This window comes from Pristiophorus japonicus, chromosome 1 (genome assembly GCF_044704955.1).
Source record: "Pristiophorus japonicus isolate sPriJap1 chromosome 1, sPriJap1.hap1, whole genome shotgun sequence".
Taxonomy (NCBI): Eukaryota; Metazoa; Chordata; class Chondrichthyes; family Pristiophoridae; genus Pristiophorus; species Pristiophorus japonicus.
Genome location: NC_091977.1, coordinates 190,142,400 through 190,165,848, shown reverse-complemented (window position 1 = coordinate 190,165,848; position 23,449 = coordinate 190,142,400). Strand labels below are relative to the sequence as shown.

Sequence of the window (23,449 nt, the reverse complement as noted above, 5' to 3'; positions counted from 1 at the left end):
TCTTTTAGATCTAAAGAATTCAAAGATGATTTAAACTTGCAAAGCAAGGGGAAAGGTAAGTGCTGGAGTACATATGGTTGGATTAAGAATAAAGTGATGGGTCAAAGCAGTCTAAAGTTTGAGGAGGTTATGAAGAGACGTACCTTATGGAAAGTATAAGAAATAATAATTAAAAAAACAGAAGGGAAAGCCTACTTTGGAGTACAAAAGGGCCAGGGTTCCAGTGCTTATATGCAAATGTGCAAAGCATTATAAAGACTCAGGTGACTACATACACTAATTAGAATGGAGGCACATGATACTGTAGCTTTCACAGAATTTGGGGTTTGAATTTTGGAAGGGGGTGGAGTGAGTCTCCCGATTGCTGTAATTTAGGCAGAAGATCCACAGAAACCCTGGAGAAACAGTATAAATGCTGTTCTTTCACTGAAGTTACAGCAGTCAATCACAATTCGAACATTGCATGCAGTTCTCGGCACTCCTTTATAGGAAGAATATTAAAACCATGGAAAGCATCGAGTGAAGGTTCACTAGAATTATACCGTGAATGAGCAATGAAGAAAGGTGTGTAAAATTAGGGCTTTTTCATTGGAATACAGAAGGTTGAGGGGGTGGGGGGGGGGGGAAATCTAACAGAGATTTTCAAAATTATGAAAAGGTTTGAAAGTATAAATAGTGAACGATAGCTTCGACTGGTTGGTGAATTAATAACAAGAGGCACAAACTTAGGATCACCATTAGAAGAATGGAAAGGTAAAAAGAGTCCCTGAAAAGCTGCAGGTCTTCCATAACTTAAGCAGGAGTCCCCGTGAATGGTTGGGAAAAGCTTGGCTGGGACCCAGGTAAACCCTGGGTCCTGTACTTGTGCCGAATTTTATGCCATGTCCTGTAGTGCCTCCAAACACTTCAAATATGGCAAGAGTAGTTCCCATGACATGGTTTCTCAGTAGGAACTGGAGCAACATTGGGGTAGGTATCTCCAACAACTGGAAGTAGGGTCCTGGCTGAGGTCATTGCCTAGGCCCTGAAGACGTAAGGGCATCAAACAGGAAATTAGGGGTGCATGCAATAAAGGTGCAGCAGTTATAATGGGTGACTTTAATATGCACATAGATTGGGCTAACCAAACTGGAAGCAATACGGTGGAGGAGGATTTCCTGGAGTGCATAAAGGATGGTTTTTTAGACCAATATGTCGAGGAACCAACTAGGGGGAGGCCATCTAAGACTGGGTGTTGTGTAATGAGAGAGGATTAATTAGCAATCTCATTGTGCGAGGCCCCTTGGGGAAGAGTGACCATAATATGGTGGAATTCTGCATTAGGATGGAGATTGAAACAGTTAATTCAGAGACCATGGTCCAGAACTTAAAGAAGGCTAACTTTGAAGGTATGAGGCGTGAATTGGCTAGGATAGATTGGCGAATGATACTTTAGGGGTTGACTGTGGATGGGCAATGGCAGACATTTAGAGACCGCAGACATTTAGAGACCGCATGGATGAACTACAACAATTGTACATTCCTGTCTGGCGTAAAAATAAAAAAGGGAAGGTGGCTCAACCGTGGCTATCAAGGGAAATCAGGGATAGTATTAAAGCCAAGGAAGTGGCATACAAATTGGCCAGAAATAGCAGAGAACCCGGGGACTGGGAGAAATTTAGAACTCAGCAGAGGAGGACAAAGGGTTTGATTAGGGCAGGGAAAATGGAGTACGAGAAGAAGCTTGCAGGGAACATTAAGACGGATTGCAAAAGTTTCCATAGATATGTAAAGAGAAAAAGGTTAGTAAAGACAAACGTAGGTCCCCTGCAGTCAGAATCAGGGGAAGTCATAACGGGGAACAAAGAAATGGCAGACCAATTGAACAAGTACTTTGGTTCGGTATTCACTAAGGAGGACACAAACAACCTTCCGGATATAAAAGGGGTCGGAGGGTCGAGTAAGGAGGAGGAACTGAGGGAAATCCTTATTAGTCGGGAAATTGTGTTGGGGAAATTGATGGGATTGAAGGCCAATAAATCCCCGGGGCCTGATGGACTGCATCCCAGAGTACTTAAGGAGGTGGCCTTGGAAATAGCGGATGCATTGACAGTCATTTTCCAACATTCCATTGACTCTGGATCAGTTCCTATGGAGTGGAGGGTAGCCAATGTAACCCCACTTTTTAAAAAGGAGGGAGAGAGATAACAGGGAATTATAGACCGGTCAGCCTGACATCGGTAGTGGGTCAAATGATGGAATCAATTATTAAGGATGTCATAGCAGTGCATATGGAAAGAGTAGACATGATAGGTCCAAGTCAGCATGGATTTGTGAAAGGAAAATCATGCTTGACAAATCTTCTGGAATTTTTTGAGGATGTTTCCAGTAGAGTGGACAAGGGAGAACCAGTTGATGTGGTATATTTGGACTTTCAGAAGGCGTTTGACAAGGTCCCACACAAGAGATTAATGTGCAAAGTTAAAGCACATGGGATTGGGGGTAGTGTGCTGACATGGATTGAGAACTGGTTGTCAGACAGGAAGCAAAGAGTAGGAGTAAATGGGTACTTTTCAGAATGGCAGGCAGTGACTAGTGGGGTACCGCAAGGTTCTGTGCTGGGGCCCCAGCTGTTTACACTGTACATTAATGATTTAGACGAGGGGATTAAATGTAGTATCTCCAAATTTGCGGATGACACTAAGTTGGGTGGCAGTGTGAGCTGCGAGGAGGATGCTATGAGGCTGCAGAGCAACTTGGATAGGTTAGGTGAGTGGGCAAATGCATGGCAGATGAAGTATAATGTGGATAAATGTGAGGTTATCCACTTTGGTGGTAAAAATAGAGAGACAGACTATTATCTGAATGGTGACAGATGAGGAAAAGGGGAGGTGCAAAGAGACCTGGGTGTCATGGTACATCAGTCATTGAAGGTTGGCATGCAGGTGCAGCAGGCAGTTAAGAAAGCAAATGGCATGTTGGCCTTCATAGCGAGGGGATTTGAGTACAGGGGCAGGGAGGTGTTGCTACAGTTGTACAGGGTCTTGGTGAGGCCACATCTGGAGTATTGTGTACAGTTTTGGTCTCCTAACCTGAGGAAGGACATTCTTGCTATTGAGGGAGTGCAGCGAAGGTTCACCAGACTGAATCCCGGGATGGCGGGACTGATCTATCAAGAAAGACTGGATCAACTGGGCTTGTATTGACTGGAGTTCAGAAGAATGAGAGGGGACCTCATAGAAACGTTTAAAATTCTGACGGGGTTAGACAGGTTAGATGCAGGAAGAATGTTCCCAATGTTGGGGAAGTCCAGAACCAGGGGACACAGTCTAAGAATAAGGGGTAAGCCATTTAGGACCGAGATGAGGAAGAACTTCTTCACACCCAGAGAGTGGTGAACCTGTGGAATTCTCTACCACAGAAAGTTGTTGAGGCCAATTCACTAAATATATTCAAAAAGGAGTTAGATGAAGTCCTTACTACGAGGGGGATCAAGGGGTATGGCGAGAAAGCAGGAATGGGGTACTGACGTTGCATGTTCAGCCATGAACTCATTGAATGGCGGTGCAGGCTAGAAGGGCCGAATGGCCTACTCCTGCACCTATTTTCTATGTTTCTATGTTTCTATGAATAATCTTTCTTACAAAGGGTGCCAAAGGGGTAATAAGTAAATCTTTCTAGGAGGGAGAAACCCAGGATTCCCCCTTGCAGACCAGGTACTTTTTGACTGATTTTGTGGCCTTTCTAGTACGGCAGGCACCCTTGATACATATCTAGTGGTGCGGGTGCCCACCGTTAGCAGGTAACTCGGGGAACCTTCCCTTGACCCTAGTAAGTCCACCAGGGTCAGCAGCAGAGATTCCCAGCAAGCCCATCTCGGCACTTGCATTGAGATGCACCCAATCGCACATTTTGGGGCTGGAATGTTTTACCAGAAGTGCTGTTGAGGCAGACTACGTCATTTAAAAGAGCATCAGTAAGAAGAATCTAAATAAATGCAGGGCAGAGCAGAGAATAAATAGCTCCAGTTAAAGAGCTAGCACTGGCACTGACAAGCTGGGCCGATTGGCCTCCTTCTGTGCTCTAATTTCTAGATTCAATGCCACTTTCATCAGTTTTATTGTATCAGCATTGGAAACAGTTTAAAGTGCAACAAGAAAGATAGCAAAAAGATGTTTTACCATCTATACTGGCAGTAAAGTTATTTTGAAGCAATATGAAAGGTATTAATATTATAGAGAAGCCAAGAAGATAGCAAAAATTCACAGAACCCAACACTAAATACTTGCACATTGACACAACCAATTTGTATCACACAGCCCATCAAATGCAGGAAGTGAATACTGCATTTTGACTGGACACAGTTAGTTGAAAATAAAATCCAGATTGTCGATTGCCCTCTGTTAAATTGTTAAACCAATATTTTTATACTACATGAAACTTCCAAACCTCCAATTTCTTCATTAAAATGTATACTGTAAATTTATAATGTACACCACACTATCAACCCTGTAATCCGATACATCTTCAAGACAAACTTCAAAATAAGCAACAGCATCAACAACTTTTGTGCATATCTATAAACCTTAGTATACTATATCAAATAAACGACCTCAGAGTGAATTGAAGACTAATTGGATCAGAGAGAGCAGGGAAAACATAACATTTGCAGACTATTTAAAAGAACTTGTTATATTACTGTTTATAATTGTACTATGAAACAGCAGTCTTAAAACAGTTTTGAAAATATCATAATAAACCACTCTTAAATCAGAAGAGCATAACAAATGGGTGCCCATTTATTTCAAAAATCTACCAAAACCAGATGTAACACATTAGCAACAGAGTACTCCAAAAAAAGTCCCCCAGAATGAACACTTTAATGACCATTCAGGTAATTTTATTACTTTTTAAGTCAATTGTTACAGAATTAAATAAATTGCATTTATATATCACCTTATCACATCCTCAAAAATCTCAGTGCTTCAAATCCAAAGATTTATTTTTTTATGTAATCACTTGTTCTGTAGGCAAACACAGAAGCCAATTAAGCACAGCAAGGTCCCATAAAAGCCAAGGTTTTTTTTGTTAGTGTTGACAAGGACATATTTTTGTTTTTATTTATATTTGTTTGGTAATTTTCTTCAAATCTGCACATGTGATCATCCTCAGCCAATAGACACACATCCACCGATAAAGCCAGAAAGACTGGTGCACTCAAAGTCAGCAGTAGTTACAACTGTACTTGGTCTGTGCCCAAGCCATCTGCAAATTCAGATAGGCTGCAAAGCCTTAGGTTTATGAATCTTGTGTTTTAACAGTGAGGGCAAGATTTGGAAGTGATCCTCGGCAACTTTCTGGTCCCAGAAAGTTGTTTCATCATTGGTCTTTGGCTCTTTTCCTAGAAGTGTCAATTTCTTACCTAAATCGGTATGGTTTCTAAAGTACTTATCAAACTTCTCCTTTGTGATATGTGGACATCCTGGGTTCCTCCCCGGCAATAAAGTATTAGCACAATCCAATTCTACTTCAGCCATCTATCCTTCAAGATAGTTGTTCACTGCTTAAATCACTCCTTTCCCTGCCCTGGTCAGGAAACTCCCTCAGGGCAGGTAGGCCTTAAAATAGTGGCACACTGGCAAAGACTGAAGATAGTGGTCATGGTCATGATGATGCTGACAAGGCCAGCAAAATTTAAAATCCCTCAGAGACTGAAGTTAAATGGCAGCTTTAAAATTTGGCCAGTGAGATGTTTTGACCAAAACCTTCAGTCATTGCAAAACAAGGCCAACACTTTTTCCAAGAAGTTTCAATAAAACAAAAAAAACACAGATGCAATGCTGTTCCCTAAAGCTTGGCAGAAGTCCAAAACTCTTGAAAATGATGGATGAAAAATAACTGAGGGAATAGCCCAAGGCTAGGATTAATATATGATTCAGAAAGCAATGGTCACGTGTCAGACATCACAACATAAAAATGTCTCAAAAAGGGAGAGAGCTCCTATGAATTTCTTCCACTGAATGAACAGGAAACAAAGGAAATGAATTTCCTTGACGTTTTCGGCACATTAGAACGACGCAGTACCTATTTAATTTGAGCAGATAATTCGAGTGGAAGTTATTTCCCTTGCTTGTGCACTTTTAAAAGTATTCCAAGTTTCCTTGCGCTTTTTAAGCCTCCAGGAAATCACTCGCCATGTCTCCGGCTGGCTTTATTTGCTTACTGATACCTGTCAGGACTGTAGATATACGTTCCTTGGTTTTACCCTGCTATTGCACTTGGGATAAGTTAGACTGATATGCAAAAGGTGCAGGAGCTGTCTATCAATTGATCAAAGTGAAAGCGAGGAGTTTGTTGGCTTTGAAGAGTGGAAGGTTTGGTTAGCGATTTTAGTAGTTTGAAAATTTTTTCAATTAAAAAAAAAAATCGTTGCTACTGAGATCTGCACTTGATTTCAAGCATGTTGGGTGCTTGTAGTATTTTATATTTAATATGCTAACTAAGAATTTGAAGGCACATCTGGACACTTCTAGCACTTCCCTCAGATACATCTATAAAACAAACATGATTTATGGGAGAGCCTGGATAAGCAAGTTAGTGATTAAGCAAAATCATCCTTTCATGTACAGTTAAGCATTCTGATCAATTTTCACTCCCAATGGACAGAAAAAGAATTGACGACAAAGTTTTAAAGAAATTCCGTACTACTGCAGTACCAGTTTTCTGACACTAAAAATAACTGCTCTGTTCCTCACTCATGAAGACAAATACTGCAGAACTAAAATACAAGGCAGAATTTTGTACAATGAATTAGTATTTGCACAACCAATTTTCCAGCCTGGATAGTGAGCAGATTTTATTGGATGAGTGAACATTTGATAAAAACATTGTTTGTCAGATTGTCAAAAACCTCCAATGTTAAATGCATAGAGGAAAGCATCGGTCTCTGCAGCTAAGTTAACCAAACCTGCTCCAAGTTGATTCAAGTCTCATCAGTGAGGGCATTCCCAATGGATCAGTAGGTAAATGCACTGCAGGCTATGATATTGAGCAATGCAGACCAGGAAATAGCTAACTTTGTATCCTTGTCTGTGGTGAGATAGCTGATCTCAGCTAGTATGGGCAATACAATTGGTATCACTTTTCCAAGACTGAGGAGCTGAGCGATAATCAGCCAAGGCTCCAATTCCTGACAGTTAATCAATGAAACAAAAACAGAAAATGCTGGAAATACACAGAAGTTCAGTCAGCATCTGCAAAGAGAAACGGCAGGTTAATATTTCAGGAATAGGCCCTTTTTTGTCAGTTATCCAATGACTACTGATGGAAAAATTCATTCATGAGGATAAGATCAAGGTCATGATGCCACCTACAGTTCAATAACCTGCTATGACTGACCAGATGGATCACAATGGTTTATGTATATTTCCAGGTTCTCAAGAAACATGGTTGAAATGTAGACTGAATATTGCACAAATAATCTTCGTGCAGGGCTTTAACTGTCCTTCCAGATACAGCTCCTTCCCCAACAACCTTGGATGCCTATTTTAAATGGCCTGATAAATGAATAAGTGTTAGAATTAGATTTGAGTTAACTGCTCAAGAAAATAATAAGCAAGTGGTAACAGACCTGTTATTATTTCTTCTCATGACAAGTAATGTTAAGGAAAAACTGGTTTCATTATTAGCTCAAACTGAAGTAAGCCCTATGGGTCAGACTTTCCACACTGAAAAATAGTTCAGTTTTTTGGCGCTATTTGCGAATAACGGCCGATTTTTTAATGCCAAAATAGCGGCAGAAAATAAGGCCTAAGTTTCACCAAAAGTTTTAAAAATGTTGGCGTAGCCTTAAATTAGCACCGTTTTTAAGGACGGAGCTAAATGTTTTTGTCTTAAAAATAACACCCGTTCTGCGCATGTCCAACACAGCATATACTTGAGGCTCTAAAGTTAAAATGCATTCGGGGAGATTACTTGGACCGAAAAATTCCTTATTCTCTGCTTTGATGCTAGTGAATGGATATTTAGGCACCTTTTAGTAAAACTTGCTCTGTAAAATAAACATGGCCTGACTACATAGAGTTTTGAGTTCAATCTCTCTCTGTCTCGTTTCATTCTCTCTCCTCTCTCTCTCTCGTAACCACGGCCCCTAAATCCCTTTAAGAAGTCTGCCTTGGTTGAAAATGAGACTGAAATGTCCATGTAGTTTCATGTCCTCGGGCTGCTGCTCTTTATTTCCCCGCTGCTGGTGGTGGTGTTGCCTCCCAGGTCGGGTACTGAGGCCAGTTACGGCCAGTGTGCCTGCACTGAGGAGGAGGGAAGGGAATTTGCTGTAGTGCAGTGTGGCTGACAGTGCAGGCTGAAGAATAAAACAAAATCGCAGAGTACTTAAGGAAGTGGCCCTAGAAATAGTGGATGCATTGGTGATCATTTTCCAACAGTCTATTGACTCTGGATCAGTTCCTATGGACTGGAGGGTAGCTAATGTAACACCACTTTTTAAAAAGGGAGGGAGAGAAAGCGGGTAATTATAGACCGGTTAGCCTGACATCAGCAGTGGGGAAAATGTTGGAATCAATTATTAAGGATGAAATAGCAGCGCATTTGGAAAGCAGTGACAGGATCGCTCCAAGTCAGCATGGATTTACAAAGGGGAAATCATGCTTGACAAATCTTCTGGAATTTTTTGAGGATGTAACTAGTAGAGTGGACAAGGGAGAACCAGTGGATGTGGTGTATTTGGACTTTCAAAAGGCTTTTGACAAGGTCCCACACAAGAGATTGGTGTGCAAAATCAAAGCACATTGTATTGGGGGTAATATACTGACGTGGATAGAACTGGTTGGCAGACAGGAAGCAGAGAGTCGGGATAAACTGGTCCCTTTCAAAATGGCAGGCAGTGACTAGTGGGGTGCTGCAGGGCTCAGTGCTGGGACCTCAGCTCTTCACAATATACATCAATGATTTGGATGAAGGAATTGAGTGTAATATCTCCAAGTTTGCAGATGACACTAAACTGGGTGGCGGTTTGAGCTGTGAGGGGGACGCTAAAAGGCTGCAGGGTGACTTGGACAGGTTAGGTGAGTGGGCAAATGCATGGCAGATGCAGTATAATGTAGATAAATGTGAGGTTATCCATTTTGGGGGCAAAAACACGAAGACAGATTATCTGAATGGTGGCAGATTAGGAAAAGGGGAGGTGCAACGAGACCTGAGTGTCATGGTTCATCAGTCATTGAAAGTTGGCATATAGGTACAGCTGGCGGTAAAGAAAGCAAATGGTATGTTGGCCTTCATAGCTAGGGGATTTGAGTATAGGAGCAGGGAGGTCTTACTGCAGTTGTACAGGGCATTGGTGAGGCCTCACCTGGAATATTGTGTTCAGTTTTGGTCTCGTAATCTGAGGAAGGATGTTCTTGCTATTGAGGGAGTGCAGCGAAGGTTCACCAGACTGATTCCCGGGATGGCTGGACTGACATATGAGGAGAGACTGGATCAACTGGGCCTTTATACATTGGAGTTTAGAAGGATGAGAGGGGATCTCATAGAAACATACAAGATTCTGACGGGATGGGACAGGTTAGATGCGGGTAGATTGTTCCCGATGTTGGGGAAGTCCAGAACCAGGGGACAGAGTCTTAGGATAAGGGGTAGGCCATTTAGGACTGAGATGAGGAGGAACTTCTTCACTCAGAGAGTTGTTAAACTGTGGAATTCTCTACCGCAGAGAATTGTTGATGCCAGTTCATTGGATATATTCAAGAGGGAGTTAGATATGGCTCTTACAGCTAAGGGGATCAAGGGGTTTGGAGAGAAAGCAGGAAAGAGGTACTGAGGGAATGATCAGCCATGATCTTATTGAATGGTGGGGCAGGCTCGAAGTGCTGAATGGCTTATTCCTGCACCTATTTTCTATGTTTCTATGTAACGAATCAGGGATCTTGCAACCGATCGCTTATGCGTCCAGGAGATTTGTCCAATGCCGAAAGGGCCTTCAGCATGATTGAAAAAGAATCTCTGGCGTGCGTTTACGGGGTAAAAAAAATGCACCAGTACGTATTTGGCCTCAAGTTTGAGCTTGAAACTGACTACAAGCCGCTCATATCGCTGTTCTCAGAGCAAGGGGAGTAACACCAATGCCTCTGTCCGCATCCAAAGATGGGCGCTCACGCTGTCAGCATACAACTATGTAATCCGCCACAGCCCGGGCACAGAGAACTGCACTGATGCTCTCAATCGGCTGCCATTGTCCACCACCGGGGTGGAAATGGCACAGCCAGTGGACTTGCTCATGGTCATGGAGGCATTCGAGAACGAAAAGTCCCCCATTACGGCCCACCAGATCTGGACCTGGACCAGCCAGAATTCTTTACTGCCCTTGGTAAAAAAAACTGTGTCCTCCATGGGAGCTGGTCCAGTGTCCCAGCGGAGATGCCGGAGGCGATTAAGCCGTTCCACAGGCGCAAAGACAAAATGTCCCTGCAGGCAGACTGTCTGTTGTGGGGCAATCGCGTGGTCTTGCCCAAGAAAGGCAGAGAAACGTTCATATGTGAACTGCACAGCACCCACCCAGACATTGTAATGATGAAAGCCATAGCCAGATCCCATGTGTGGTGGCCAGGCATCGACTCAGATTTAGAGTCATGCGTGCGCCAGTGCAACACTTGCTTTCAACTGAGCAATGCACCCAGAGAGGCACTGCTAAGTTTGTGGTCGTGTCCCTCTAAACCGTGGTCGAGGATCCACGTGGGCTATGCGGGCCCATTTCTAGGCAAAATGTTTTTGGTTGTCGTGGACGCTTACTCAAAATGGATTGAATGTGCAATAATGTCTGTAAGCAAGTCCACGGTCACTCTTGAAAGCCTACGAGCCATGTTTGCAACGCTCGGCTTGCCTGATGTCCTAGTCAGCGACAATGGGACGTGCTTCACCAGTGCTGAATTCAAGGAATTCATGACCCGCATTGGGATCAAATACGTCATATCTGCCCCATTCAAGTCCGCATCCAACGGCCAGACAGAACGGGCAGTTCAGACCATCAAGCAAAGCTTGAAATGTGTGTCGGATGGTTCCCTGCAGACCCAGCTGTCCCAAGTGCTGCTCAGCTACCGCACCAGACCCCACTCACTCACCGGGGTTCCCCCAACTGAGCTGCTCATAAAAAGAATGCTAAAAACAAGGCTCTCTCTTATCCACCCTGATCTCCATGATCACGTGGGGGGCAAACGGCATCAACAAAGTGTGTACCATGACCGTGCAAATTTGTCACGCGATATTGAGATCAATGATCCTGTGTTTGTGCTCAATTATGGACATGGTCCCAAATGGCTCGCTGGCACGGTCACAGCCAAAGAGGGGAGTAGGGTGTTTCAGGTCAAATTGGTCAATGGACAAAAGCACAGAAAACATTTGGACCAAATCAAATTGCGGTTCACCAACAGCTACGAACAACCCGAAGAAGACACCACCAACTTTGACCCTCCAACACACACACACACAAGTGGCAACTGACATCATGGTTGACCCTGAGGCCGAACTCACCATCCCCAGCAGCCCGGCTGCCCAACAGCCCAGTGAAAAACTAACCAACTCATCCACACCCGCATCTGTATCGAAATGATCGACAAGGGAGCGAAAAGCCACAGATCGTCTTACCTTGTAAATAAGTGGACTGTTGACTTCACGGGGGAGTGATGTTATGTATTTAACCCCTTGTAACCTGTATTGCACTACCACCAGAGGGCCTACCTGTTGGAGTCCCAAGGGATCCAGCATCCCTTGGGAGCACTGTATATAAGCAGGCCACCCACGAGGTACATGCACTCTGGAGTCTTATTAAAGGAGCTAAGGTCACACTTGCTCATTGTACACAGTACTAAGTTTCATCCTTTATTATGAGCATAGCATTAAAGACGTTACACCACTAGCGAAACTAGCAAAACAGCCCTAAATTTATTTAGCTCCAAAAAAAACTTTTTAACTCCAAAAAATGGAACTAAATCGATCTTTACGGTGGCGAATTTCAGGCCTTACATTTTTGATTGGCCTAAAATGTTGAGCACTCCTAAGAATTTGAGCTAATAAGAGAACTTAGCTATTTTTTCTTCTTAGGCAGTCCCTCAGAGTCGAGGCTGATTTGCTTCCACAGAAAGGTGAGTCCTCAGGTGATTGAAGAGTCCAATGCGGGACCTACAGTCTCTGTCACAGGTGGGGCAGACGGTGGTTGAAGGAACAGGTGGATGGGGAGCCTGGGTTGCCACGCGCTCCTTCCGCTGTCGATGCTTGGCTTCAGCTTGCTCTCGGCGAAGAGACTAGAGGTGTTCAGCGCCTTCCCAGATGCTTTTCCTCCACCGTGAAGACACTCGAGGGTTAGCTATTTACATATAAATGTCTATGTGTTTTTGCAGAGTACATGAAAGGTACTAGGGCTACATTTTACACTTTTTTTGCATGCACAATGCCCACAACGTCCATTTTACCACTGAAGTGAGGTATAATACCCAGATATCGTCCATTTAGCAACAAAATGGAAACTGACGGCCATTTTTCAGTCACATCGCCGAGCGTTACTTTCCCCATGTGCATAACGCGGGAAAAAATAATACCGTCCGCCCACTTTTTGGGGGCGGAATCATCAGAATGGGCGAAACCAACGTCCAGGAGATCGCCCAGTGTCACTTTCAGCACCTCGCACACATCTCGTCCACAATATCGCTTGCCGAAAACACTGCTCAGAAAAAGTGGAACTGTTCTGAACGAATCACAGCGATGTGGGCGCCATTTTTTAAATCGCAGGTCGCTTCATTCAACAGTCTGCTTCAACTTCGGGGGCGTTTGAATTGACTCTGGAGTTCTTCTCAAGTGAAGTGACCATCTCAACTGACATATTTTCAGACTCTGGACTATTGGGGTTTACTGTAGGTGTATTTTACATGGAAACATAGAAAATAGTTGCAGGAGTAGGCCATTCGGCCCTTCGAACCTGCACCACCATTCAATATGATCATGCAACTTCAGTACCTCATTCCTGCTTTCTCTCCATACCCCTTGATCCCTTTAGCCTTAAGGGCCGCATCTAATTCCCTTTTGAATATATCTAACGAAAGTTCTGTGGTAGAGAATTCCACAGGTTCACAATTCTCTGAGTGAAGAAGTTTCTCCTCATCTCGGTCCTAAATGGCTTACCCCTTATCCTTAGACTGTGACCCCTGGTTATAGACTTTCCCAACATCGGGAACATGTTTCCTGCATCTAACCTGTCCAATCCCGTCAGAATTTTATATGTTTCGATGAGATCCCCTCTCATTCTTCTAAATTCCAGTGAATATAAGCCTAGTCGATCCAGTCTTTCTTCATATGTCAGTCCTGTCAACCCAGGAATCAGTCTGGTGAACCTTCGCTGCACTCCCTCAATAAGCAAGAATGTTCTTCCTCAGATCAGGAGACCAAAACTGTGCACAATATTCAAGGTGTGGCCTCACCAAGGCCCTGTACAACTGCAGTAAGACCTCCCTGCTCCGATACTCAAATCCTCTCACGATGAAGGCCAACATACCATTTGCCTTCTTCATCACCTGCTGTACCTGCATGCCAACTTTCAATGACTGATGTACCATGACACCCAGGTCTCGTTGCACCTCCCCTTTTCATAATCTGTCACCATTCAGATAATATTCTGCCTTCCTGTTTTTGCCACCAAAGTGGATAACCTCACATTTATCTATATTATACTGCATCTGCCATGCATTTGCCCACTCACCTAACCTGTCCAAGTCACCCTGCAGCCTCTTAGTGAGGAAATGATTGCTTCTGATCAATCGCTATTATACTTTCATTGCAATGGGGACAGCCATTTCTCAGCCTGCATCGATTAATACGATGCTGCAGAGTGCAAATGGCTCAATGTCTAATGCACATCATTATGTGCCCAATTGAAGACGTGCCAGAATGAGGAGGTCCAGACCATAACACCCCGCACTTACAGGGAGAAGAGGTCTTACCTTGACATGTCCGACCACACCTGCCTTCGGAGACTGCACTTCCACAAGGGGGTGATCAATGAAATATGTGAGCTCATCAGGCCACATATGCAGCCTGCCATCAGGACATTAGTGTCGGTTGAAATCAAGGTCACCGTGGCACTATCTTTCTATGCGTCTGGTTCCTTTCGGGCTTCCGCGGTCAAGATTTCCCCTCTGTCTCACCATGCCACACATCGCTGCATTAGACAGGCCACGGAGGCCTGAACGTGTGTAGGATGGACTTTATCAGCTTCCCTATGACACAGAGGCTCAAACTAACAGGGTTGGAGCATTCTACTGATTGCTAAGTTCCCCAGGGTGCAGGGAGCTATACAGTGCACTCACATCACCAGGCGGCCACCTTCTCAGGACCCGGAGCTTTTTCGTAACAGAAAAGGATTTCACTCCCTGAAGGTCCAACTAGTTGTCGACCACAACCAGATCATACTGGCAGTGAATGCCAAATGTCCGGGCAGCTTCAATGAGGCTCACATCCTGCGTGAGGGTGCTGTCTCTGACATGTTTAAGAGTCAGCCACAAGAACAATCTTGGATGCTTGGTGATAACCGATATGGCCTAGCCATCTGGCTGATGACCCGCCTGCGTGACACCCACACCGAGGCCGAGAAGCGATACAACCAGAGCCACAGAGACACACGCAATGTGGTCCAGAATACAATAACTGTGCTTAAACAGCGCTTCAGATGCTTGGACCACTCAGGAGGGGAGCTACAATACAACCCTGAGCAAGTAGCTAAATTTGTGGTTGTGTGCTCCATGCTGTACAACCTGGTTATCAGGAGAGGCCAAGAATTGCCAGAAGGTACTGATGCTCCACCTCAGGAGAGAGAGAGGAAGAGGAGGATGAGGGGCTGGACGCTGACCTAGGGCCAGACAATCAGGCTGACTATGCAACCATGCCCACGGCCCCCTCCAGATCGCAGGAAAGGGCCCGTGGTGGCTACATAGCCGCAAGACTCTTACATCAGGAGCACATAACTGAACGATTTGCCTGAAAGAACGTTGCTGTGAGTGACAACGCTGACACGCTGCTGTGTGTGTGCAGCTCAGACATCAATGGTGGGCATCACCTTGATGCCAGTTAAAGTTTAAGTTGATTGAAGTTAAGTTTTATTTAACCCTTTCATGTTAAGCAATCACCAGTGTGTAACGGTCCAGCTATCTGAGACAATGCGCAACAAGGTAATGTTGAATTTAAAAAAATTTATACAAACATTGGTCTGAAATCATAAGTGTCACGGCCAAAAACACCCCACCCCCGCCCACTTTTTCGACCATTGACATCAATCAAATGGTCAACATGTCCAGCAACACAGAACACAAAGGCAAAGCAGGAGGGTGGTCCCCTCCCCCCATACATTACAACAAATTGCATACATCCAGATGGAGATATAACACAGCCATCACCTGCGCACATGCACCTCACTTTCCTTCCCCCCTCCCTTTCTTCTCCCCACCTCTACCTCTTCCCCTCCTCGCTCCATGGCGCCTGGCCGAGGAGCTCCTCAGGCGGTGCCTCATTGGGGGGGGCGGGGGGATGAAGGCAGAGGCGGTAGTTGCACTGGTACGGGAACGGGGGTGCCAAGGAGGGATTATACTCTGATCCAGAAGCAGGATCTGTGTCGTTCGCAGTGGTGGTACGGAATCTAGGGATGGAGTGCCGCGCTCTGGGACCACTGGAAGGCCTATAGCAGCAGTGTTCCTGGCTCTCGCAACCAGGGCCTCCGCTATCCGCAAAACGTACTCAGTCATGGTGGCCAGCTGTCGGGATATGCCCCCCAATGCATCGAGGATCTGGTCACCTATGTTTACAGTCCTCCTGGACAACTGTACCATCTCTCCGTTCTCATGTGGTGCTCGTGGATCAGACCTGCCGCGTCATTGCAATGATTTTCATTCGGCCAACATTATTTATAGGACAATTTTAGAAATCATCTATCATATACGATTGTTCGGATATGAGTGGGTGTGGCATCTATTGACTTTACATCACGCAATGGTATAAACTTTACTCACGTCGCATCACTTCAGGGTCTGCAGATGCGTCCGTGGCCGTCCAGGGGTGCTTCCCCACGAGTGTGAGCACCCGCTCCTCCACCTTAGTGCTGTCGTTGGGAACTGGTGGCCCTCCACCCGTTCGCCTCTGCACGGACCTCAGTGTCGATAGCTTCTTCAGTAAAAGGTCACAGGACGACATGGCATGAGATCACTGCGTGATATCATTGCTAGGTACTGTCACAGAGACTGATACAACACATAACTGCCAAATGTAATCATGATAATTATCATTCTTTACCTAAAGACGTGCACCGTGATCGCAGGCTTTGACTACAACATTCCCGGTAAAAGTGAAAGACCTCACATCTGCTGATAGTCACTCATGACTGTTACAAATCAAATTATTTAAATACATAAGTATATATAAATAAATGCAATACTTAATCTTGCGGATCCAACAAGGTCGTTCCATTGCTTGCGGCATTGGTTGCCCTCACACACCTCATTGGTCGCCGACGAGATCACCTCTGCTATCTCGGCCCAAATCTTCTGGTAGGTCTTTGGGGTGGGCCTCCCACGCCCACCGTGTCAAATCACCGCAGCGTAACTCGACCTCCTCTGCAGGAGAGGGGCATTTGCCTCGTCCGGAAACCTCTTCGCTCTTTTGCGCCCTCCAATGTGCCCCTCTCCCAGCTCACTGCCCTCGCCAGCGTCAGTCTCCACAGCATGCTGTGTCGCCTCCTCCTCTCCCTCCATTATAGGCACCAAATTCGGGAAAATATCTGGCTGGTAACAGCTAATTTTTTTTTCCCTATTTGCTCTAAAGCTCGAAACTTTCCCTCCCTCCCAAAGCATCCACACCACACCCACACACACCTTCACTCCCTCTCAGCTCTTTCTTCTGCACATGTCATAATGACCCTTGACCTCCTGAATCGCAGGAATCGAGCGTTGCCATGCCATTGCTAAGGATGGCGACACTTCACGGCAGAAGGTCAGAGAGATTTAACGTTACCACCCATTTCATATCGCTCGTGGTAACGCCCAATTTCAAAAATGGAGACTAGGGGCTTTGAGAATGGACGACAAGCCGGCGACCTGAAAACCCATTTTTACCGCCCACGCCAGAAATACCGCCCATTTTTGGGCAATCTGCACAAAAGTGTAAAATCTAGCCCCTAGAGTTTGTATCCACAACTGTCAGAAGAGAACACAACAGTAGCATTTTCATCAGCACAGTTGTGGATTATCACCTTAATCATCTTTCGGATGAGACGTTAAACCGAGGCCCCGTTTGCTCGCTCAGGTGGACATAAAAGTTCCCATGGCACTATTTCGCCGAAGAGCATGGGAGATATCCCCGGTGTGCTGGCCAATATTTATCCCTCAATAAACATTACAAAAAAACAGTTTATCTGGTTATTATCCCATCATCATCATCATAGGCAGTCCCTCGAAATCAAGGAAGACTTGCTTCCACTTTAAAAGTGAACAGTTCAATACGGGAATTACAGTCTCTGTCACAGGTGGGACAGACAATCGTTGAAGGAAAGGGTGGGTGGGACTGGTTTGCTGCAAGCTCCTTCCATTGCCTGCGCTTGGTTTCTGCATGTTCTTGGCGATGAGACACGAGGTGCTCAGCGCCCTCCCGGATGCACTTCCTCCACTTAGGGCAGTCTTTGGCCAGGGACTCCCAGGTGTCAGTGGGGATGTTGTATTTTATCAAAGAGGCTTTGAGGGTGTCCTTGAAACATTTCCTCTGCCCATCTTGGGCTCGCTTGCCGTGTAGGAGTTCCGAGTAAAGCGCTTGCTTTGGGAGTCTTGTGTCAGGCTTGCGAACAATGTGGCCCGCCCAACGGAGCTGGTTGAGTGTGGTCAGTGCTTCGATGCTGGGGATGTTAGCCTGATCGAGGACGTTAACGTTGGTGCGTCTGTCCTCCCATGGGATTTGCAGGATCTTGCGGAGACATCGTTGATGGTATTTCTCCAGCGATTTGAGGTGTCTACTGTATATGGTCCACGTCTCTGAGCCATACAGGAGGGCGGGTATCACTATAGCCCTGTAGACCATGAGCTTGGTGGCAGATTTGAGGGCCTGATCTTCGAACACTCTTTTCCTCAGGCGGCCGAAGGCTGCGCTGGCAGACTGAAGGTGGTGTTGAATCTCGTCATCGATGTCTGCCCTTACTGATAATAGGCTCCCGAGGTATGGAAAGTGGTCCATGTTGTCCAGGGCTGCGCCGTGGATCTTGATGACTGAGGGGCAGTGCAGTGTGGCGGGGTCAGGTTGGTGGAGGACCTTTGTCTTACGGATGTTTAGTGTGAGGCCCATGCTTTTGTACGCCTCAGTGAAGATGTTGACTATGACTTGGAGTTCAGTCTCTGAATGTGCGCAGACGCAGGCGTCATCTGTGTACTGTATTTCGACAACAGAGGTTGAAACGGTCTTGGATCTAGCCTGGAGACGACAAAGGTTCAGCAGGTTCCCACTGGTTCTGTAGTCTAGTTCCACTCCGGCGGGGAGCTTGTTGAGTGTGAGGTGGAGCATTGAAGTGAGGAAGATCGAGAAGAGGTTTGGCGTGATGACGCAGCCCTGCTTGACCCCAGTCCGTACGTGGATTGGGTCTGTGATGGATCTGTTGGTCAGGATCACGACTTGCATGTCGTAGTGGATGGTGATGAACTTTTGGGGGCAGCCAAAACGGAGGACGCTCCATAGCCCCTCGTGGTTGACAATGTCAAAGGCCTTTGTAAAGTCGAAGAATGCCATGTACAAGGGTTGGTACTGTTCCCTGCATTTTCTTGCAGCTGTTGTGCTGTAAAAATCATGTCCGTTGTACCCGTAGTGGACGAAATCCGCACTGTGACTCTGGGAGAAGCTCCGCAGCCACAAGGAGAAGACGGTTGAGGAGGACTCTAGCGACGACTTTCCCAGTGGTTGATAGCAGGGAGATTCCTCTGTAGTTGCCGCAGTCGAACTTGTCCCCTTTTTTAAAGATGGTCACGATTATTGCATCTCTGAGATCTCCCGGCATGCTCTCCTCCTTCTAGATGAGAGCGATGAGGTAATGCATTCGTGCCAATAGTGCCTCTCCGCCATACTTTAGTACCTCAGCGGGGATTTCATCCGCTCCCGTTGCCTTGCTGTTCTTAAGCGGGCGGATGGTCTTTTCTACCTCGTGCAGGGCTGGGGTATTACTGAGGTGGTGGCGGGTAGCATGCTGCGGGATGAGTCGAGGACACTCGAGTCAAAGGCCAGAGTCTCGGTTAAGGAGAGCTTCGAAGTGCTCCTTCCAGCGGGTCCTGACTGCCTCGATGTCCTTGATGAGTGTCTCCCCGTTCTTGGCCAGCAATGGGGTGGGGCCTTGGGCCATAGGTGGTCTTGACTGCGGTGAAAAATCCTCACACATCATGGCTGTAGGCCAGCTGCTGTATCCCCTGTGCTTTCTCCACCCACCATCTATTCTTTAGCTCGCGGCTTTTTTGTTGGACCTCGGCCGTAAGCCGTCTGTAAAACTGCTTTGCTGCTCCAGAGTTGGGTTGTTGTTTTAGGTTCAGAAATGCCCTGCGCTTGCTATTTATTAGTCCTTGAATCTCCTGGTCATTCTCATCAAACCAGTCCTGGTGTTTCCTGGTTGAGTGACCGAGCGTCTCTTCGCAGGCATTGGTTATGGAGGCCTGAAGGGCAGACCAAGCGCTGTGGGCATTCTGTGTCTCGGGGTCATCAAGGGTCGCCAGGTTAGCGGTAAGGCGCTGGTTGTATAGGGCTTTCTTAGCTGGGTCTTTGAGTGCCTCGGCATTGATTTTTTTGCGGCACTACTTCTGCTGCCATCGCCGCTTTGTGGCTATGTTGATGTCGATGATAGAAACAGAAACATAGAAAATAGGTGCAGGAGCAGGCCATTCAGCCCTTCTAGCCTACACCGCCATTCAATGAGTTCATGGCTGAACATTCAACTTCAGTACCCCCTTCCTGCTTTCTCGCCATACCCCTTGATCCCCCGAGTAGTAAGGACTTCATCTAACTCCCTTTTGAATATATTTAGTGAATTGGCCTCAACTACTTTCTGTGGTAGAGAATTCCACAGGTTCACCACTCTCTGGGTGAAGAAGTTTCTCCTCATCTCGGTCCTAAATGGCTTACCCCTTATCCTTAGACTGTGACCCCTGGTTCTGGACTTCCCCAACATTGGGAACATTCTTCCTGCATCCAACCTGTCCAAACCCGTCAGAATTTTAAACGTTTCTATGAGGTCCCCTCTCACTCTTCTGAACTTCAGTGAATACAAGCCCAGTTGATCCAGTCTTTCTTGATAGGTCAGTCCCACCATCCCGGGAATCAGTCTGATGAATCTTCGCTGCACTCCCTCAATAGCAAGAACGTCCTTCCTCAAGTTAGGAGACCAAAACTGTACACAATACTCCAGGTGTAGCCTCACCAAGGCCCTATACAACTGTAGCAACACCTCCCTGCCCCTGTACTCAAATCCCCTCGCTATGAAGGCCAACATGCCATTTGCTTTCTTAACCGCCTGCTGTACCTGCATGCCAACCTTCAATGACTGATGTACCATGACACCCAGGTCTCGCTGCACCTTCCCCCTTCCTAATCTGTCACCATTCAGATAATAGTCTGTCTCTCTGTTTTTACCACCAAAGTGGATAACCTCACATTTATCCACATTATACTTCATCTGCCACGCATTTGCCCACTCACCTAACCTATCCAAGTCGCTCTGCAGCCTCATAGCATCCTCCTTGCAGCTCACACTGCCACCCAACTTAGTGTCATCCGCAAATTTGGAGATACTACATTTAATCCCCTCGTCTAAATCATTAATGTACAATGTAAACAGCTGGGGCCCCAGCACAAAACCTTGCGGTACCCCACTAGTCACTGCCTGCCAATCTGAAAAGTACCCATTTACTCCTACTCTTTGCTTCCTGTCTGACAACCAGTTCTCAATCCACGTCAGCACACTACCCCCAATCCCATGTGCTTTAACTTTGCACATTAATCTCCTGTGTGGGACCTTGTCGAAAGCCTTCTGAAAGTCCAAATATACCACATCAACTGGTTCTCCTTTGTCCACTTTACTGGAAACATCCTCAAAAAATTCCAGAAGATTTGTCAAGCATGATCTCCCTTTCACAAATCCATGCTGACTTGGACCTATCATGTCACCATTTTCCAAATGCGCTGCTATGACATCCTTAATAATTGATTCCATCATTTTACCCACTACTGAGGTCAGGCTGACCGGTCTATAATTCCCTGCTTTCTCTCTCCCTCCTTTTTTAAAAAGTGGGGTTACATTGGCTACCCTCCACTCGATAGGAACTGATCCAGAGTCAATGGAATGTTGGAAAATGACTGTCAATGCATCCGCTATTTCCAAGGCCACCTCCTTAAGTACTCTGGAATGCAGTCCATCAGGCCCTGGGGATTTATCGGCCTTCAATCCCATCAATTTCCCCAACACAATTTCCCGACTAATAAAGATTTCCCTCAGTTCCTCCTCCTTACTAGACCCTCTGACCCCTTTTATATCCAGAAGGTTGTTTGTGTCCTCCTTAGTGAATACTGAACCAAAGTACTTGTTCAATTGGTCTGCCATTTCTTTGTTCCCCGTTATGACTTCCCCTGATTCTGACTGCAGGGGACCTACGTTTGTCTTTACTAACCTTTTTCTCTTTACATACCTATAGAAACTTTTGCAATCCGTCTTAATGTTCCCTGCAAGCTTCTTCTCGTACTCCATTTTCCCTGCCCTAATCAAACCCTTTGTCCTCCTCTGCTGAGTTGATGGAACGGATTAGGCGATGGTCCGTCCAGCAGTCGTCAGCTCCTGTCATGGCGCGGGTGATGCGCACATCCTTGCGATCCCTGGCTCGGACGATGACATAGTCGAGCAGTGCCAGTGTTTGGTGCGAGGGTGTTGCCACAATGCCTTTGTACTAGTCCCTCTGGCGGAACAAGGTGTTGGTGATGACAAGGTCGTGCTCTTGGCATTTTGTCAGGAGCAGGGTACCGCTGGAATTAGTTTTCCCTACCCCCTCTCTGCCGATCACGCCTCCCAGAGGGCTGTATCCTTGCCGATCCTGGTGTTGAAGTCGCGAGGAGGATCAGTTTGTCGTCCGCGGGACTGGGATTTTTCGAGCCTGGAGTAAAAACCCTCTTTGTTCTCATCTGTTGCATCGAGTGTTGGGGCGTACGCACTGATGACTGTGGCTCACTGGTTCTGGCATAGGGTGAGTCGGTCATTATCACATTGCTGTTTGTGGGAGTTCTTCTGCACAACTTGGCTGCTGCGTTTCCCACATTACAGCAGTGACTACACTCCAAAAGTACTTTATTGGCTGTAAAGCTTTGAGATATCCGATGGTCGTGAAAGGCGCTATATAAATGTAAGTCTTTCTTATTCTTTTCTTTGATCAGTTTCAGAAATATTTCTTTAGTGCCCTCATCACACATATCTTTTGCTATGGATCATAAAAGTGCATTGTGAATATTTAAAATAATGGAAAAGCCAGTTGCTTTACCTCCTCAGTTTGGTATAACTCCTTTCTAAAGTCACTGTCTTTCTTTTTGGTAGCAGAAAGTTTCTCCTACAACATTTAAAATAATGACAGATTATAACAAATATTGTTACATTACAACATCGAGGAATGAGGAAATGGCTTCCAGCAGTGGCAGGCATGGAGAAGAACAGCATTCATGCAGTAGCTTATTGCATATCTCAGAAAAGCCTGAATGCACTTCACTTTATTTCAAAGTGTAGTCACTTATTATGTAGGCAAATGTGATGGTCATTTGCACATTCTGAGGGGGCTTGACAGGGTAGATGCAGAGAGGATGGTTCCCCTCGTGGGGGAATCTAGAACTCGGGGGCATACGTTAAGAATAAGGAGTCGCCCATTTAAAACGGAGATGAGGAAAATAAATTTCTCTCAGGGGGATGTGAATCTTTGGAATTCTCTACGCCAGAGAGCTGTGGAGGCTAGGTCATTGAATATATTTAAGGTGAAGATAGACAGATCTTTGAACGATAAGTGAGTCATTGGTTATGGGGAGCGGACAGGGAAGTGGAGTTGAGGCCAAGATCAGATCAGCCATTATCTTATTGAATGGCGGAGCAGGCTCGAGGGTATAAATGGCCTACGGCTCCTATTTCTTACGTTCTTTTGGTCTTATAAATGGATCCCACAAACAGCAGTGAGATGATTGACAAGTTAAGTTGTTATTGGTTGAGGTAGGACCTACATTACAACAGCGACTACACTTCAAAACTTACTTCATTGGCTGAAAAGCGCTTTGAGATGTCCGTTGGGCGTGAAAGGCGCTATATAAATGCAAGTTTTTCTTTTTTCTTGTTAATTACCTAATTTTTGCGAGTGAAGTACAATATTTCTGTGTTCAAGTGGATGCA

The 23,449-nt window shown here is 45.7% G+C and overlaps 1 protein-coding gene across 13 annotated transcripts in view; it reads right to left on the bottom strand.

The window, feature by feature from the left end:
• The window catches only part of atg10 (ATG10 autophagy related 10 homolog (S. cerevisiae)), a 419,083-nt gene that overhangs the window by 11,214 nt on the left and 384,420 nt on the right, over window positions 1–23,449 (bottom strand). For 11 of the 13 annotated variants that reach the window (XM_070867422.1, XM_070867041.1, XM_070867373.1 and 8 more), the window contains one exon: window positions 22,563–22,628. The exons of the other annotated variants lie outside the window; for them this stretch is intronic. In XM_070867422.1, the coding sequence (XP_070723523.1) occupies window positions 22,563–22,628 (66 nt within the window). The remainder of the gene's footprint in view (window positions 1–22,562; window positions 22,629–23,449) is intronic. 13 annotated transcript variants of the gene reach the window in all.